Source organism: Cervus canadensis, chromosome 30 (genome assembly GCF_019320065.1).
Source record: "Cervus canadensis isolate Bull #8, Minnesota chromosome 30, ASM1932006v1, whole genome shotgun sequence".
NCBI lineage: Eukaryota > Metazoa > Chordata > Mammalia > Artiodactyla > Cervidae > Cervus > Cervus canadensis.
In genome coordinates this window covers 4,224,933-4,242,660 of record NC_057415.1, presented here as the reverse complement: position 1 = coordinate 4,242,660, position 17,728 = coordinate 4,224,933, and the positions used below count along the sequence as shown (strand labels likewise).

Sequence of the window (17,728 nt, the reverse complement as noted above, 5' to 3'; positions counted from 1 at the left end):
TGTTCTCTCTCTGGGTAGCATGATTTCATTGTTAGAAGTTGGAAGTGTTAGTCACTGTCGTGTCCGACTCTTTGCGACCTCATGGACTGTAGCCTGCCAGGCTCCTCTGCCCATGGCATTCTGCCGGCAAGAATAATGTAGTGGGTTGCCACTCCCTTCTCCAGGGGATCTTCACAACCCAAGGATTGAAACCTGGTCTCCTGCATTGCAGGCAGATTCTTTACCATCTGAGCTACCAGGGAAGCCCCTATTCATTGTTATTGTCTGCTTTTTATTATGGAAAATCTCAAGCCACTCTAAAGAAGATTCAGTTCAGTTCAGTGCAATCCCTCGGTGTCTGACTCTTTGTGACCCTTTGGACTGCAGCACGCCAGGCCTCCCTGTCCATCACCAACTCCCAGAGTTTACTCAAATTCATGTCTATCGAGTCAGTCATGCCATCCAACCATCTCATCCTCTGTCGTCCCCTTCTCCTCCTGCCCTCAATCTTTCCCTGCATCAGGGTCTTTTCCAATGAGCCAGCTCTTCGCAATAGTTGACCAAAGTATTAGAGTTTCAGCTTCAACATCAGTTCTTCCAATGAACACCCAGGACTGATCTCCTTTAGGATGGACTGGTTGGATCTCCTTGCAGTCCAAGGGACTCTCAAGAGTCTTCTCCAACACCACAGTTCAAAAGCATCAATTCTTTGGCGCTCAGCTTTCTTCACAGTCCAACTCTCACATCCATACATGACCACTGGAATAACCATAGCCTTGACTAGACAGACCTTTGTTGGCAAAGTAATGTCCCTGCTTTTTAATATGCTGTCTAGTTTGGTCATAGCTTTTTTTCCAAGGAGCAAGCGTCTTTTAATTTCATGACTGCAGTCACCATCTGCAGTGATTTTGCAGCCCCAAAAAATAAAGTCTGTCACTGTTTTCATTGTTTCCCCATTTATTTGCCATGAAGTGATGGGACCGGATGCCGTGATCTTAGTTTTCTGAATGTTGAGCTTTAAGCCAACTTTTTCACTCTCCTCTTTTACTTTCACCAAGAAGCACTTTAGCACTTTCTGCCATAAGGGTGGTGTCATCTGCATATCTGAGGTTATTCTCCTGGCAATCTTGATTCCAGCTTGTGCTTCATCCAGCCCAGCGTTTCTTATGATGTACTCTGCATAGAAGTTAAATAAGCAGGGTGACAATATACAGTCTTGACAGACTCCTTTCCTGATTTGGAACCAGTCTGCTATTCCATGTCCAGTTCTAACTGTTGCTTCCTGACCTGCATATAGATCTCTCAAGAGGCAGGTCAGGTGGCCTGGTATTCCCATCTCTTTCAGAATTTTCCACAGTTTCTTGTGATCCACACAGTCAAAGGCTTTGGCATAGTCAATAAAGCAGAAATAGATGTTTTTCTGGAACTCTCTTGCTTTTTCTGTGATCCAGCAGATGTTGGCAATTTGATCTCTGGTTCCTCTGCCTTTTCTAAAACCAGCTTGAACATCTGGCAGTTCATGGTTCACGTATTGCTGAAGCCTGGCTTGGAGAATTTTGAGCATTACTTTACTAGCGTGTGAGATGAGTGCAACTGTGTGGTAGTTTGCGCATTCTTTGGGATTGCCTTTCTTAGGGATTGGAATGAAAACTGACCTCTTCCAGTCCTGTGGCCACTGCTGAGTTTTCCAAATTTGCTGACATATTGAGTGCAGCACTTTCACAGCATCATCTTCCAGGATTTGAAATAGCTCAACTGGAATTCCATCACCTCCACTAGATTTGTTCGTAGTGATGCTTCCTAAGGCCCACTTGACTTCACATTCCTGGATGTCTGGCTCTGGGTGAGTGATCACACCATCATGATTATCTGGGTCATGAAGATCTCTTTTGTACAGTTCTTCTGTGTATTCTTGCCACCTCTTCTTAATATCTTCTGCTCTGTTAGGTCCATACCATTTCTGTCCTTTATTGAGCCCATCTTTGCATGAAATGTTCCCTTGGTATCTCTAATTTTCTTGAAGAGATCTCCAGTCTTTCCCATTCTGTTGTTTTCCTCTATTTGTTTGCACTGATCACTGAGGAAGGCTTTCTTATCTCTCCTTGCTATTCTTTGGAACTCTGCATTCATATGGGTATATCTTTCCTTTTCTCCTTTGCTTTTCACTTCTCTTCTTTTCACAGCTATTTGTAAGGCCTCCTCAGACAGCCAGTTTTCTTTTCCAAGGGGATGGTCTTGCTCCCTGTCTCCTGTACAATGTCAAGAACCTCCGTCCATAGTTCATCAGGCACTCTATCTATCTGATCTAGTCCCTTAAATCTATTTCTCACTTCCACTGTATAATCGTTAGGGATTTGATTTAGGTCATACCTGAATGTCTAGTGGTTTTCCCTACTTTCTTCAATTTAAGTCTGAATTTGGCAATAAGTTCATGATCTGAGCCACAGTCAGCTCCTGGTCTTGTTTTTGCTGACTGTATAGAACTTCTCCATCTTTGGCTGCAAAGAATATAATCAATCTGATTTCAGTGTTGACCATCTGGTGATGTCCATATGTAGACTCTTCTCTTGTGTTGTTAGAAGAGGGTGTTTGCTATGACCAGTACATTCCCTTGGCAAAATTCTATTAGCCTTTGCCCTGCTTCATTCTGTACTCCAAGGCCAAATTTGCCTCTTACTCCAGGAGATTATTCTAAAGGAGATAGAATAATATTAATATGATGAAGCCTCATGGACCCATTACCCAGATTGCACTGCTTGAAGTATTTTGCAGACATGACAGGGAGTCGCACATGACTGAGCCGCCAAGCCTGTACGCACACACCGAGGTCCGCAGAGGTGTGCAGAGGGCTCTCAGAGAAGGGGGACGGGGTTGGGGGCTGTCATCCCTGACCCGGACAGGGGAGACCACGAGAGCCAGTTCCAGACGCTCAGTGGGGAGGCAGGCCGGCCACTGCTCGGGAATCAGAGGAAACCTAGGTGGGAAGGGGCGTGGGGTCTCCGGCCTGCTCTGAACCCTGTGTCTGCCCTGCTCCCAGCCGCCCCTGACCTGGTCCTCAACGCAGAGATCGTGCAGCAGAGCACCTACCTGGAGGACCGGCCCATGTTCATGCTGCAGTGCGCCATGGAGGAGAACTGCCTCTCGGCCTCGGCCGCCCAGACCAACCCCACCACGGGCTACCGGCGGCTCCTGCGCTTCTCCTCCCAGATCCACAACAATGGCCAGTCCGACTTCCGACCCAAGAATGGGCGCCATGCCTGGATCTGGCATGACTGCCACAGGTGAGCCGTCCCTCCCTGCCCCAGCCCGCCAACCCACGGGGGTCCAGATGGGACCCAGACTCACAGGGCCACTTAGACACAGCCGAGCGGCCACATGGTCCTGGGGGCAGGGCTCCCCCTAGCTGGAGGGCTCCTTTACCTTTGCAGACCGCATTCTCCCCTCCCAGAGGCCCTGGCCCACCTCACCCTCTCCAAGCCTGCTCTCTTGCCCCTGACACCTCGAGCGTTCAGAAACAAACTTCATTCTGGGAACCAGTGCCCCGCCATTGACCTTCAGTCGATGGTTTCAGTGTGTTCTCAGCACATTTGTGCTCTGCAGGGAGCTTGGGGTGCTGCAGGTGTTGGGTGCTGAGCTCATGTAGAAATATATTTTCTTCTAGTCTATTCTACTTTATTTTGGGCTGCACTGGGTCTGCATTGTGGTGCCCAGGCTTCTCTCTAGACGGCATGCCGTCTCTCTGCTTGTGGCATATGGGTATGTACCAGTATGCTATACATGCTGAACATCTCTAGGAAGATGGTGAGTGTGGAGACACAAGTTCTTGGCCCAGGAGTCATGAGACCTGGTCTCTAGACCCAGCCATGCCTCTAACCAGCTGCGTGATGTCAGGCCTTCTGGGCCGTGTGAGCCGGAGCCTCCGCTGTCCTTTCCCGCCCTCAGTCTGTGGCTCTGTCCCCAGTGCCATATGAATTCCTGCACCAGAGCAGAGCAGAGCCCCAGACTGGCCCACGCCGGAGCCAACAGAAGCCTTGCCGTTCATCCCCCTGTGCTCACCAGCCTCCTCCTTTTTGTTCCTTTGCTTGATTCCCACCCTAACCCAGAACCCTCTGTCTGCTGCTGCTGGCTCTCATTTTCCTGCTCAGACCTGAGCTGGGCGGGTAGAGGGAACAGAGTGAGCAATTTTGAAAACGAAGAGAGGAGAGAAAAAAAAAACGAAGAGAGGGAGGCCCCTGCCATTCAACACGGCAGCCACCTCCCCACCCCTCCCCCGAGGGACCACAGACTTGGGCCTGGTGGGAGTGCAGGGTGTCCGTGCTCAGAATCCCATCCCTACAAGAGTTTTGCACCACATCCCCTAGAGGGCTGGCAGCATCTGCAGTCAGTGCCAAATCCAGGGCCCATGGGAGAGTGACAATTGTGTAAGAATCTGCGTGTTAACAGGGCCCCAAGGGATTGTGTGCCATCAGCCTGAGAGGCCCCAGTCTGGCTGACCTCTAGGTGTCCTTCCAGCTCTCAAGTGTGATGATCACTGTTAGGGACACAAAAGCTGAAGTTGGTAGAAAAAGGTACCAGGCAGAGTACCCTCCTTCTTCTGAGTCAGGAAGCCGAGGCTCTGCATTCGCATGACTTGTCCAGGATGAAGTTGGGGAACGGGGGTGCTGACTGGGGCCACCTGACCCCCAGTATGTGTCCTTCCTGGTACCTCCCGCAGTCTTCAGAAGGGCTTCCCCGGTGGCTCAGACAGTATAAAAAATCCGCCTCTGATGCAGGAGACCTGGGTTCCATTCCTGGGTCGGGAAGGTCCCCTGGAGACGGGAATGGCAACCCACTCCAGTGTCCTTGTCTGGAGAGTCCCATGCACAGAGGAGCCTGGTGGGCTACAGCCCATGGGGTCGCAAAGAGTCAGACACGACTGAGCGACTCACCCTTTTCTGTCTTTCCCCTAGTCTTCATCACAAATCTGTTGGGCTGCTTTTTCATGTCATAATTCATGGCCTAGTCACATTTGAAACTGTTTAGGGAAAGAGTTGTTCAATCCATTTCAAAAGAAAGGACAATTTGAACTTCCCTCGTAGCCCAGTGGTGAAGACTTCACCTTCCATTGCAGGGGGTTGCAGGTTCAATCCCTGGTCAGGGAGCTAAGACCCTAGATGCTTCATGGCCAGAAAACCAAAACATAAAACAGAAGCATTATTGTAGCAGATTTAATAACCTGGTCAAAAATGGTCCATATCAAAAAAAAAAAAAAAAAGAAAGGACTATGCTAGAACTCAGGGGTGCTAATGTTCCTTTATGTAGTTGACCCTTGAACAACACGGATTTGAAATGCATGGGTCCATTTATACATGGATTTTTTTTTTCCAGTTAACATAGTACCTCTACATATTTCATCTTATAGCTTTTAAATTGACTCAGTGTGGGGAAAAGTTTGTGTTTGATTAGAGATCACAATACGTGGAATCAAGAGAATTAGGGCTGCTCGTGTCCCGATTCTATCCAAGCAGTTTCAGTTTCCTGCCCTTGGGTGAGTCATTTCTGAACTCTTTTGTTTCTGAGGCTGAGATAGCAGTTCTTGGATTTTCAACTGCGCAGAGGTCAGTGCCCCTAACCTCTGCATGGTTCAAAGGTCAACTGCAATTACTTTTGGTATGTCCTGAAAGTCCTCATTAGCCAAAGAAGTTTGGGTCTTAATATAGAAGCATGAGGTCTTCTGCAGGGAGGGAGTCAGAGAGTAAAATTAAAGCCCTGACATATGGGTGCCTGATTTCCTTCCGAGAATACATGGCGGAAGCGCTGCCCTTTGGGTCTATAAGTAGAAGGTAATTGTGTCTCTGCCGCATATATGCTGCTCCACCCAGACATCACACGGTAGGGCTCTCCCTGTGACATAGGCTTGCTCTCCAAGGAATGGTTTCTTCTCTAAGAATACACATGGCGACCTCATGGAAGTGTTTCTTCTGATCTGGAGCTCCAAGCCACCCTGACCTCCCCGCCCCAAACCCTGCTTTTCCTGTGTTCTATTTCCTTTCTCTGTTTACAGATGTTGCAATCAATGGTTTGGAAGGAATGGGTGGGAAAGATCATACTGGCTAAGCGTACGTCCCTTCAGCCTTGCCCTCCTGGACTGTGGCTGAGAACCTCTGACCACAAGACCCCAGGGAGTGTAAGAAATTCCCCACTGCTGGCCTCCAGAGCTGCGGGGGAGCTTCTCCAGGCCCTGTGGGAGGACCTTCAACAGGACTCCTGGCCCTGAACCTCTCTGTTGAGTCCCTTTGGGAGCATGATGAGAGCTGACCCATCCTCCACTCAAAAAAATTATTTCTGGATTTTACACCCAGTTTCAGCAGATTTACAGATGCTGAAGCCCATCTGTGAAGTCAAAGTTGAGAACTCTGGCCCAAGTTAGCCTGAATCTGCAAAGTGGTCATTCCCAATTTAGCTGATGCTACGATGAGGAACAGAGGTATAGTCTTTGAAAGTGCTAAGATGAAACACCATGGGGGCTTCCAGGTGGCAAAGCCGTAAAGAACCCGCCTGCCAGTGCAGGAAATGCAGGAGATGTGGGCTTGATCCCTGGGTCAGGAAGATCCCTTGGAGAAGGAAATGGCAACCCACTCCAGTGTTCTTGCCTGGAGATCCCATGGACAGAGGAGCCTGGCGGGCTGCAGTTCATGGGGTCACAGAGAGTTGACCACAACGTAGCCACTCAGCATGCGCACACACAAGGTGAAGCACCGAGGCTGAGCCCTCTGAGCCTCCTCATGCACCAGCCTAAAGGGCGATGCCCCGAGCCATTCTCTCCCATCAACATGGGCCTTGACTGATGATCCTGATGGGGGTCCACTGCCTGCTTCTTGCGCCCCAGGTGTCGGGGGCACCTGATGGCACATGATGTCACAGGGCAGCCTTGCTGCTCCTGGTTCTCACTCCCCGCTGGGTCCCAGGGTGCAGCATCCTGCCTTGTCCCCTACCTCAGGCAAGCCCTGGAGGGGAGCTGGGAGCTGGAGATGCAGGGAGATGGATAGCCAACACAGGTGCCAGCCCCTCTGATCAGGGGTGGCTGGGCTGAAAAAGGCAGGACTTTCGTTCATTCTACCCCACCCCGACCATGTGCAGAGCAGCCTGTGTTTTGGGTCAAAGCCCTGCAGATTCAGTGCGGCCTCGGTGAGCCAAATTGAGGCCTTCATCCTGTCCGGGGGGCTTTGTTCCACCCGAGGACTGCCTCGCAGGTGGGGAAGGGCTGAGCGGGCAGAAGGGCTCCTGCCCTTTGTGGAAGCACCTCCTGAGGTTGGAACAGCCCCCACATTCTCTGAAATGGGAACGGGAGCATCTTCCGATCCGCAACTGAGCGCCAGCCAGCACTGCCCATCCTGGAGGCACCGGGGACACGTGAGAAAGGAAGTGTGTGGGAAAGGAAGAAGAGTGAAGCATCTCTGTAATATGCACTGACGCTCAGATGGAAAGTCTTACTGGGCCCGAGATGACCTAGGGTAACGAAGAATGTACCCAAACCTCTCTTCTTGTTCTGGACTAGCTGTGTCTGCCATCCACGTGTTCACCCAGAGCCCTGTGCCTCGGCCGCTGCCATGGCCTAGTGTGCCTCGCTCTCTAGACTCATGGTGAAGATCACCCTTCCTCTGCTCCAAGTTCCAGTGACCTCCCCCGGCCTCCAGTGACCCAGCATCTGGTGTTCTCTCCTGCCTAGACTGCCTGAATCTCTCTGCAGACCAGCGTTTCCCTGTCTTTATCCCATGGATCAGGCTACCTCTTAGACCTCTGAAGATCAGGACACTCAGCCTGAAATGAGGAAATGTCCCTGGATCACCAGATGCTTCCTCCCTCCTTCCCAGCAGCCTCGATCTGAGTCTCCTGGGGTGTGAGCGTGAGTGGTGAAGGGTGGGTGCCCCTGGGCTCTCCAACTAGCCCGCTGGGACAGAGAGGTGGCCCTGGAGGTGATGCCCACACACGCCCCAGCAGTAAAGCACAGAGGCTTCCGGACCACAGCTAGCTAGCATCATGAATCTCCAGCCAGCTGCTCCCTCCCCGTGTCCACAAGGGAAAAAATGAAGAGCCGGGGAAGACTCTTAAATCAAGTCTGCAGAAAGCAGGGGCAGCAGGAGAAGGTCAGCCTTACAAGAGTCTGTCTGTGGGCTCCGTCTGCATGTTGTTTAGACAGCGGAACATAAACCTATTCCTCCTCAGTCTTTCCAGCCAGTAAACATAGCAACATAAACCCCTCTCTGAAAGAGGCAGACATGTTTTAGGCAGTGAGTCAGACCTCGTGTCTCATCTTGCTCCTTCAAGAAGCCAAAATAGACTCTTTCAAAGTCATTCCTTCAACTGCCACAGAATGCATCCTTGTGACTGTTCCCCATGGGCCCCTGGCTCAGCATCCTTTTACCCAGGAACCCGAGTGACCTGGGAAAAGCCCAAGTTAGGAACTTCTGACATTATTTATAGCACCAGCCCAATGCAGGAAGAAGGGAAAAGAGCCTCTCATTTCCCCTCTGAAAAGTTATCCTTTTAATTTTCCTCTTCTCTCTGTCCTCTTCTGTTCCCATCCAGCCGAGAGAGCCTGAAGGCAAACACCTAAGGCTGGGGGTGGGGAGGGCAGGGGCGTGGCGAGGAAGCTGCTGTCGGCCAGGAAATAATCACAGCGATGGGTCCCCTGGAGAAGGGAATGGCAACCCTCTCCAGTATTCTGGCCTGGAGAATCCCATGGACAGAGCCCTGGCAGGCTACAGTCCATAGGGTCACAAAGAATCAGTCACTCAGTCGTGTCAATGGTACACACAATCGTAGCAATGGTATCGGTGTGGATAGTAATAAAACACGACTTCATCACTCCTGGGAGTAGTAGCGCTAAGGTACGGGGGGTAGGTACTGAGTGTTCCTCTGTCTCAAGCCCCGTGTTAGGCATTTCTGTGACTTTCCTAATCCATGTTTTTTTTTTTTCCCCCATTAATAGTTTACTTTTATTTATTTTTTTAAAGTCTTTATTGAATGTGTTACCATATTGCTTCTGTTTTACGTTTTGGTTTTTTGGCCACAAGGCCTGCGGGATCTTAGCTTCCTGCCCAGGGGTTGAACCTGCACCCCTGCATTGAAAGGCGGAGTCTTAGCCTCTGGACCCAACCAGGGAAGTCCGTCTCCTAGTTCATCTTTACAGAACCCCTGACGGGGTCATGCTATCATTCCCTAGTTCCTGCAGAGGGAACTCAGGTCACAGGCAAACAAGACACATGATTCTGTTCCCCAAGCCTTGGTACCTTGTGCTTCCCCCGTTTCCCAAATGTTCCTGGAATGACAGACAAGCCAACGCGAATACTTGCAGCCATTTGTGATAAGATGTGTAGCAGCTGAGGATGGGCTTGGCACCCAGCCCCTCAGGAAGGCCCCTCGGAAGCCATGTTTCCCATGTTAAACACAGGCCTTTCCCAGAACCTGCATCTGTTCTCAGTTCTTCCCGAGTGATGAGATGGGCCCCCGTTAGGTAAATGCTCATCCGGGGCAAGAGCCACGGGGGTGCGCAATCTCTCTTCCCTCTCTGTTCCCTTCTACAGGACGTGCTGGTCACCCTCTCCCTCCCACAGGGTCTCAAAGCCCCTTTTTCCCCCTCTTTTTTAAAAAAATTTTCTTGATCCCAGGAGCACAGGTTTCTGCCTCCATCACCTAGTCTGGGACACGTGTGTGCCCTGCTCATCAGCGCCTGCTCTTCCCACCCCTTCTTCCCCTCTTCATTCTGTCTCCCTCCTGACCATACTCCCACTTTAAATGTTTTCTAAAGACATCGAAGAGTGACTTGCATTCATCTGCAGAAAGTGCCCAAGTAGGAATGAGCTGTGACAGCCACTTTAGGGCTCTGGAGGGTGCGACATCCTTTTACTAAATATATCCTAATTTATTCAGCTTATTCATGCTGAGCCCCCTGTTCATCAGTTTATCTGATTAATTCCCATAGCACCCTGTGCATTACTTTATTATTCCCATTGAGCAGATGAAAAAACTGAGGCTCGGGAAGGTAGCGGGTTGTCCCCCTCCAGAGCCCATGGAAGCACCATGATTCCTGGCTTCTGTCCCACCCCCCATCTCATAATGCTCTGTCCACTGGCCACGTTTCTCCCTCCAGCACCGCTTTGGACCATGCTGCTCTGCTCGAGATGTCCCCGGAGGGGAATGGCCAGCTGGGCCATCGCTTGCAGGTGGCACTCCCTCCAGAAACTGACATCCAGGCCCCCCTCTCACCCACAGGCATTACCACAGCATGGAGGTGTTCACCCACTATGACCTGCTGAACCTCAATGGCACCAAGGTGGCAGAGGGCCACAAAGCTAGCTTCTGCTTGGAGGACACAGAGTGTGAAGGAGGTATCGGGGGACAGGGCGGGCTGGGGAGACTCCAAGGGACTCAGATGCGCCCGCCTGTGCTCATTTGGCCAGGATCCCAGGCCTGGCTTGGGACTCTGTCACCCTGGCCCCTGCTGACCCGCCCAGGACCTTCCTCACTGGGGACCTCGTGACTACCGTCTGGGGCTGGAGAGGTGGGGTGGGCGAGGCCTGGCTATGAAGGCACCTGGGTCCCCAGAGTCATGCTGATGGGCACTGGTGGATCCAGTGGGTCCACAGATGGGTCTCCCCAGTGAGGCTCAGACCCTTGAACCTGACACGCGGTCCCCTTCCAGTCTGGCTGCCACACTTTCTCTCTGTGTCCAACACAGACACACAAGCCCCCCAGGGTCTTACCTTTCAGTTCAAGCTCAAAGCCCCACTTTGAGGTTCCCAGACTCTCTTGACTGCCCCAGGCAGAGACAGCATCCCACCCACGCCCCCGGTCGCTTCCATACCTGCACGATGACCACTGCGGGCGCACCTGCCATCCTGGCCTGACCGAGCTCTCTTAAGAGGAGACACGCAACTCTCCTCGGGGCAGCTGGGGCTTAGAGTAGCCCCCAGACTCGGCAGGCTCTCGCAAATGGGTGCTGGTTGTCGGTGGTTGACGTGGCCCCTGGCATGTCATGAAATCACCCAGCACATGGGTTTCAAGCACCTACTATGTGCCACACAAGGGCTGACCCAGGACGGGTCAGAGACAGGGTCAGACCGAGACCACATCCAAGAGCGGATGTCCTCGGGGAGACCAGATGACCCCACCTCAGGCTTCACAATAGACACCATAACTTACCCAGAATAGCACGCGCTCCATTCCCAGGCTGATGTTCCTTAGAATGGCCGGGGTGGGCCAGAGTGGCCCAGGAAGGCTTCGTGGAGGAGGACACCATGGGATGTGGATAGGGAATTGAGGGAGGATTCTACCAAAAGCAGAGCAGAGCGGGGATGGGCTGAGCCCAGAGGCAGCCAAGGCTGTGGGCCTGGAGAAGGGAGAGATGCTGAAGGTGGGATCTGGGGATGCCTCCCACTTAGCAGGCTGCTCGGGGGCCTTTGTGGGGAGGGCGGCGGAGGGGCCACGGATGCCTGGTGACTGGGCTTCCCTCTGTCCCCACATGCAGACATCCAGAAGAGTTACGAGTGTGCCAACTTTGGTGAGCAGGGCATCACCATGGGCTGCTGGGACATGTACCGTCATGACATCGACTGCCAGTGGGTCGACATCACCGACGTGCCTCCTGGAGACTACCTGTTCCAGGTGAGGCACGTAAGGGGCTCCAGGCCCCCCGCTGATGGGAGGAGGGGTCTCTGCCTGAGCAAATGGGTAGGCAGCCTCCTTCGGATGGTGCCCAGGCAGAAAATACAGGCATGGAGGCTGGGCTGTGCGAAGGGCAGACTCCTGCACCTGGTGCTTGCGAATCAAAGGGCATCTGCAGGCCAGATTTGGTCCTCAGGCTGGGAATCTGTGCAGACTCTATGGCAGCCTACACTTCTTGTGTCTTTGGAGTTCTACTTGCACCTCCACCCTGGTTTCTCCTGGCGCCCTCCCTCAGGCTGTCTTGGTCTGTCTTGTCAGGGCTAAAAGCAATCGCACAAAGAGCCATTCACTCACAAATGTCTGTGACTTGCCTCTCCCAGAAATGTTTGCCTCATAGCAGCGGATCTGCAGAGGGGGCAATGTTCAGTGCAAAGAAATAAACCTATAATGGTAAATTGTTAGGTACTAGAGACAGCCTGTCCAGTGACTATTTGTGCAGCGACTTCCCAGGGCTTCTACATACTTTGTCCAAGGGAAGCGCCACCCTGAGACAGGAACTAAGACGCACTGGCCTCCCACCTTCCTGCAAATAGCTGCCGGCCCCAGCCAGGGCCCAGACTGGTGGGGGACCCGAGGTCACCAAATCCCCAACGTCTCCCCTGCAGGTAGACAGGCGCACTCCTGCCCGCGGAGACTTCGTTTCACCTTATTTTCCCCACATCCCCACCCATCTTGCTTTCAAGCTTGATTCTTGGGTGACCAGAAATGTGTCATTTTGTCTTGAAAGCTTTCCTAGGAGGGCATTCAGCCAGTCCCGGGCCTGGCCACAGTCCCCACCTTATAGACAGTCCAGGGAGGAACCGACACCTGCAGGGAATGACCAGAGAGGGGCTCTGAAAGTTTCCCTGGTCAGTTTCAGAGACTGGTAATCAGACAGCCAAGCACTTTTCCACCCACAAGCCCAGAACCGCAGACTTGGAGAGGCCCAACTGAAGAGCAGAGTGCTCTTTATTTAAAGAATCGAATACCCATGTCTCTGTACACGACTCCAGTTTATGTTTGAGGTCTGCCACCCCTTTGCAAGGGGAACGTGTAGCGTCATGTATTTTGATAATGTCTGTTTAATAACTGTGACTCATTAAAGGGCTTCCCAGATGGCCCAGTGGTAAAGAATCTGCCTACCAATGCAAGAGATGCAAGAGATGTGGGTTCGATCCCTGGGTTGGGAAGATCCCCTGGAGTAGGAAATGGCAACCTACTCCCATATTCTTGCCTGGAAAGATTCCATAGACAAGAGGAGCCTGGTGGAGTACAGTCCGGGAGGTCACAAAGAGACGGACACGACTGAGCATGCATGTACTTGTACACTGAAGACCAGTACTGGGCCAGATCCTGCCCACACCCTGTGAACCCAGCATCTCATGTAACCCCCAGGGATGGGCATTATCATTACCCGCACTTCACAGCCAGCAAGGCCAGGTCATCTTCCCCTGGGCTGGACGTGGAGCTTTAGACTTGGAGAGTCCTGGCCTGGGGGTACTGGCCCTCTCCATTCCCGTGTGGACCCAGCTGCAGGCCCCAGCACTGCTGCAGAAGCGGGAGAAAGCTGAGTTGAGGAGGGGGTGGCGTTCCAGCCCAGGAGGCCAGAGCACAGAGGCTCAGAGGCAGGGTTCCCGGAGCGATTAGATCCCTAATTCCCGCCACTGCCTGGATCCACAGCAGATCTTTTTTGTTTTTCAACACAAAGCTGCCACTGCCTTTTTATTTTGTTTGTGTTTTTTTTTTTAAGTTTTTAAAAATTGAGGTATAATTGATTTACAGTATTAGTTTCAGGTGTCCAACATAGCAATTCAAAATGTTTCTAGATTATACCCCATTTATAGTTATTAGAGAAGCGCAGTATATCCTTATAGTTTATTTCATACATAGTAGTTTGTGCCCCTATCTTGCCTCTCCCCATTTCCCTCTCCCCACTGGTGACCACTAGCTTATTCTCTGTATCTGTGAGTTTGCTTCTTTTTTGTTACATTCACTGGTTTGTTGTGTTTTTTAGATTGCATATATATGTGATAATATGCAGTATTTTTCTTTCTCTGACTTATTCCACTAAGCATAATACCCTCAAGTCCATCCATGGTATTGCAAATGGCAAAATTTCTTTTTCTTTCTGAGTATTCCATTGTGTGTATACATACATACACGTCACATCTTTACCCATTCATCTGTTGATGGACTCTTAGGTTGCTTCCACACGTTGGCTGTTGTAAACCACAGCAGATCTCCTGTCTAAGGAACTAAAGCCACTGCCCACAGATCCCCAAGAGACTGAGGACCCTCCATATGAGTCTGATGGAATTGTGGAGACCATTCATTTCAGCTCTCACCCTTGCACCCGAGTGGGTCACATGGGCCCTCATAGTCCCCACTGCCCTCACGGTCACCCTGCAGGGACCCATGCTGGGGGGCGTGACTATCTGTGAGCAAAGGGCTGCCTGGGTCTTGGTGCAGGGGGTTTGTCTGTCCTGGGCTATGAGCCACGCATGGGCTGGGACATGGCACAACTAAGGTTGTCAGGCAGAAAACAGATCAAAGTAAGGCTACCCCAGAGCAGGACATTTTCCAGCCTTACCTAGAGAGACAGAGTCACCATGGGACATAACCTAGAGCCCCTAGAATGGGCTGCACTGGCTAGGACTCAGGGCTGGAGACCCCCACTGACCTGTTTCCCACAGCAGCTCTGGCAGGCCCAGCCAGCTTGCTAAAGAGCCACTGTTGTTACTGTTTAGCCACTAAGTCATGTCCAACTCTTTGTGACCCCAGGGACTGCAGCACACCAGGCTTCCCTGTCCTTCACTGTCTCCCAGAGTTTGCTCAAACTCATGTCCATTGAGTTGGTCATGCCATCCAACCATCTCATCCTCTGTCATCCCTTTCTCCTGCCCTCAATCTGGGGCAGCATCTTTCCCAGCATCAGGGGCTTTTCCAATGAGTTGGTTCTTTGCATCTGGTGGCCAAGGTATTGGAGCTTCAGCTTCAGCATCAGTCCTTCCAATGAATATTCAGTGTTGATTTCCTTTAGGACTGACTGGTTTTGTCCCCTTGCTGTCCAAGGGACTCTCAAGAGTCTTCTCCAGCACCACAGTTCAAAAGCATCAATTCTTCAGCCCTCAACCTTCTTTATGGGCTGACTCTCAGTCCTGGAGGGAGAGGTCCTGAGGGCCCCAAGCCTATAGAATGCACCTTAACGAGCAGGCTGTCCCTCTCCCATCATACTGACCATGGACGGCCCTGTCCCCCTTGCCTCCTTGGGGTCTCAGCCCTTCCAGATGTGGCAGGACCCTCGGGGAAAGCCTCATCTGTGCCCTCCACACTTTTGCCCACAGCCCCAGACCCAGCTCCTGTCTCTTCACCTTCCCATTCCTTCAGTTCCTCCTCTGGGCTCCTCACCACTGAATATCCCTTTTCTGTCTGCTCCCAGTTGCTTTTGTTGTTCAGTTGCCAAGTCGTGACCAACTGTTTGCGACCCAATGAACGGTAGCACACCAGGCCTCCCAGTCCCTCACTATCTCCTAGAGTTTGCCCAAGTTCATGTCCGTTGATTCGGTGATTCCATCCAACCATCTCATCCTCTGTCATCCCCTTCTCCTCCCACCTTCAGGGTCTTTTCTAATGATTCAGCCCTTTGAGTCAGGTGGCCAAAGTATTGGAACTTCAATTTCAGCATCAGTCCTTCCAATGAATATTCAGGGTTGATCTCCTTTAGGACTAACTGGTTTGATCTTTAGGACTGACTGACTGACCTCCTTTAGGACTGACTGGTTAATCTCCTTTAGGACTGACTGACTGACCTCCTTTAGGACTGATTGGTTAATCTCCTTTAGGACTGACTGACTGACCTCCTTTAGGACTGATTGGTTAATCTCCTTTAGGACTGACTGACTGACCTCCTTTAGGACTGATTGGTTAATCTCCTTTAGGACTGACTGACCTCCTTTAGGACTGATTGGTTAATCTCCTTTAGGACTTACTGACCTCCTTTAGGACTGATTGGTTAATCTCCTTTAGGACTGACTGACTGACCTCCTTTAGGACTGATTGGTTAATCTCCTTTAGGACTGACTGACTGACCTCCTTTAGGACTGATTGGTTAATCTCCTTTAGGACTTACTGACCTCCTTTAGGACTGATTGGTTAATCTCCTTTAGGACTGACTGACTGATCTCCTTTAGGACTGATTGGTTAATCTCCTTTAGGACTGACTGACTGACCTCCTTTAGGACTGATTGGTTAATCTCCGTTAGGACTGACCAATCCCAGAAGCCCCCTCATCAGAATGGCCCCTCCTGCTCCTGCTCCTCTGGGTGCCACCCTCTTACCTGGGATGACTCAGAGGAAGGGGGTACAAGGGGGAAACCTGCCCTGGTGAGCAGAAAGGGCTTGGGGACCCCCTAGAGCAAACCCGGACCCAGAGAACGGAAGGGTTGTGTCTAATGTCACGCTGCCAGGAGCAGCGTCATCTCCAGTGCCCAGGGCAGCCCCCCTCGGACTCCCCACAGCACCCAGTCCTGGTCCCCACGCCCTCCCAGCAAGTCCTCTCCCCGGCTCCCTTCTGGCTCTTTCAGAAGCTGTTTTGTGGCCTCCCCAGGCTTCAGCTCCTGCTTCTCTACTAACCTCAAACCTCTCTGGCACCCCAAGAGGGTAGGTAACCCCTTTTTGAAGGCACGCCTGGGTTGGGAAAATCCCCTGGAAAAGGAAATGGCTCCCTACTCTAGTATTTTTGCCTAGAGAATCCCATGGACTGTAGCCCACCAGACTCCTGTGGCCACGGGGATTCTCTAGGCAAGAATACTAGAGTGGGTTGTCATGCCCTCCTCTTACTGGAGTATAGCTGATTAACAAACAGTATTGATAGTTTCAGCTGAACAGCAAAGGGACTCAACCAAACATATACATGTATCCATTCACCCCCAAACGCCGCTCCCAGCCAGGCTGCCACGTACCGTTGAGCAAAGTTTCCTGTGCTGGACAATAGGTCCTTGCTGGTGATCCATTTTAAGTACATACATGTCTGTCCATCCCAAACTCGGTAACTATCCCTGGCCCCATCTGAAGGCTTCCTCTTGGTAGGGTGTGTGTGTTTGTGTGAGGTGCATGGAGGTCTCCTCTGGGTCTCCCCTCTGCCTCCCTGGCCTCCCCTCTGGCCAGTCCTGCACCCTCCCTCCTGCTCTGAGAAGACAGCACCAGCCACGCCTGCTCCGTCTCGTGAGCTCAGCCCAGTCTCAGCATCGCAGCCGGGCCTAGGATGGAGGGTGGCCGAGGCAGGACCCGCTCTGACCTGACTCTCCCCCAGGTGGTCATCAATCCCAACTACGAGGTGGCGGAGTCTGACTACACCAACAACGTCATGAAGTGCAGGACCCGGTATGATGGCCACCGCATCTGGATGTACAACTGCCACATAGGTGAGGCCCCGGGGCCCTGCTGGGGAGCACCACGCCCCTCCTCAGCCCACCTCCAGGAGACGGGCGGGAGCTGCCCCAGTTTCTCCAGGAAACAGAGCGCCTTCCTAAGTTGGCTAAAGACCACGGGGAGTGGGGCCAGTCTCGCGTTTCCACACACGGGAAGGACATGGTGAACACACAGGCCTGGATGAAGATGGGGTTTTCACGGCCAGCTTTGGCTGAGGCGAGAGAATGGGACAGAAATGGGCTGGCCCAACACAGACCCCAAAGCTATTTAAGGGCTGGCGGAGCTGAGGCCGCCACCTCATTATGCGTGAGACCGCAAAAATGTGGGCGTTGGCAATCTGGGGGCTCTGTGTGTCTCGTTCCTGTCGAGCTCTAGAAGCTGGTGAACCACGGTGGCTTCTGGCCACCAATGGAGAAGCTTTCCCCTGCATTATACAACCTGGGTTCCAAAAGGGGAGGCTGGGCTTTCTCCTCTACTGGCAAGGTGCCGGCCTCGCTCTCGATGGAGGCGAAAACTAACAGCACTAGATTAAGTCACTCCTTGAGCCGACTCTGCCGGGCAGCTGACTTGAGCCTGGCCCTACAGATGGCCGGCACCTGTCACTGCCCTGCTGGCATCACACGCAGATGGTCCC

General features: G+C 52.1%; 1 protein-coding gene across 1 annotated transcript in view; it reads left to right on the top strand.

The window, feature by feature from the left end:
- The window catches only part of LOXL2 (lysyl oxidase like 2), a 108,434-nt gene that overhangs the window by 89,635 nt on the left and 1,071 nt on the right, over positions 1-17,728 (top strand). Inside the window, exons 10-13 of the mRNA XM_043453935.1 lie at positions 3,017-3,260; positions 10,234-10,349; positions 11,489-11,625; positions 16,976-17,087. Coding sequence (XP_043309870.1) covers positions 3,017-3,260; positions 10,234-10,349; positions 11,489-11,625; positions 16,976-17,087 — 609 coding nt within the window. The remainder of the gene's footprint in view (positions 1-3,016; positions 3,261-10,233; positions 10,350-11,488; positions 11,626-16,975; positions 17,088-17,728) is intronic.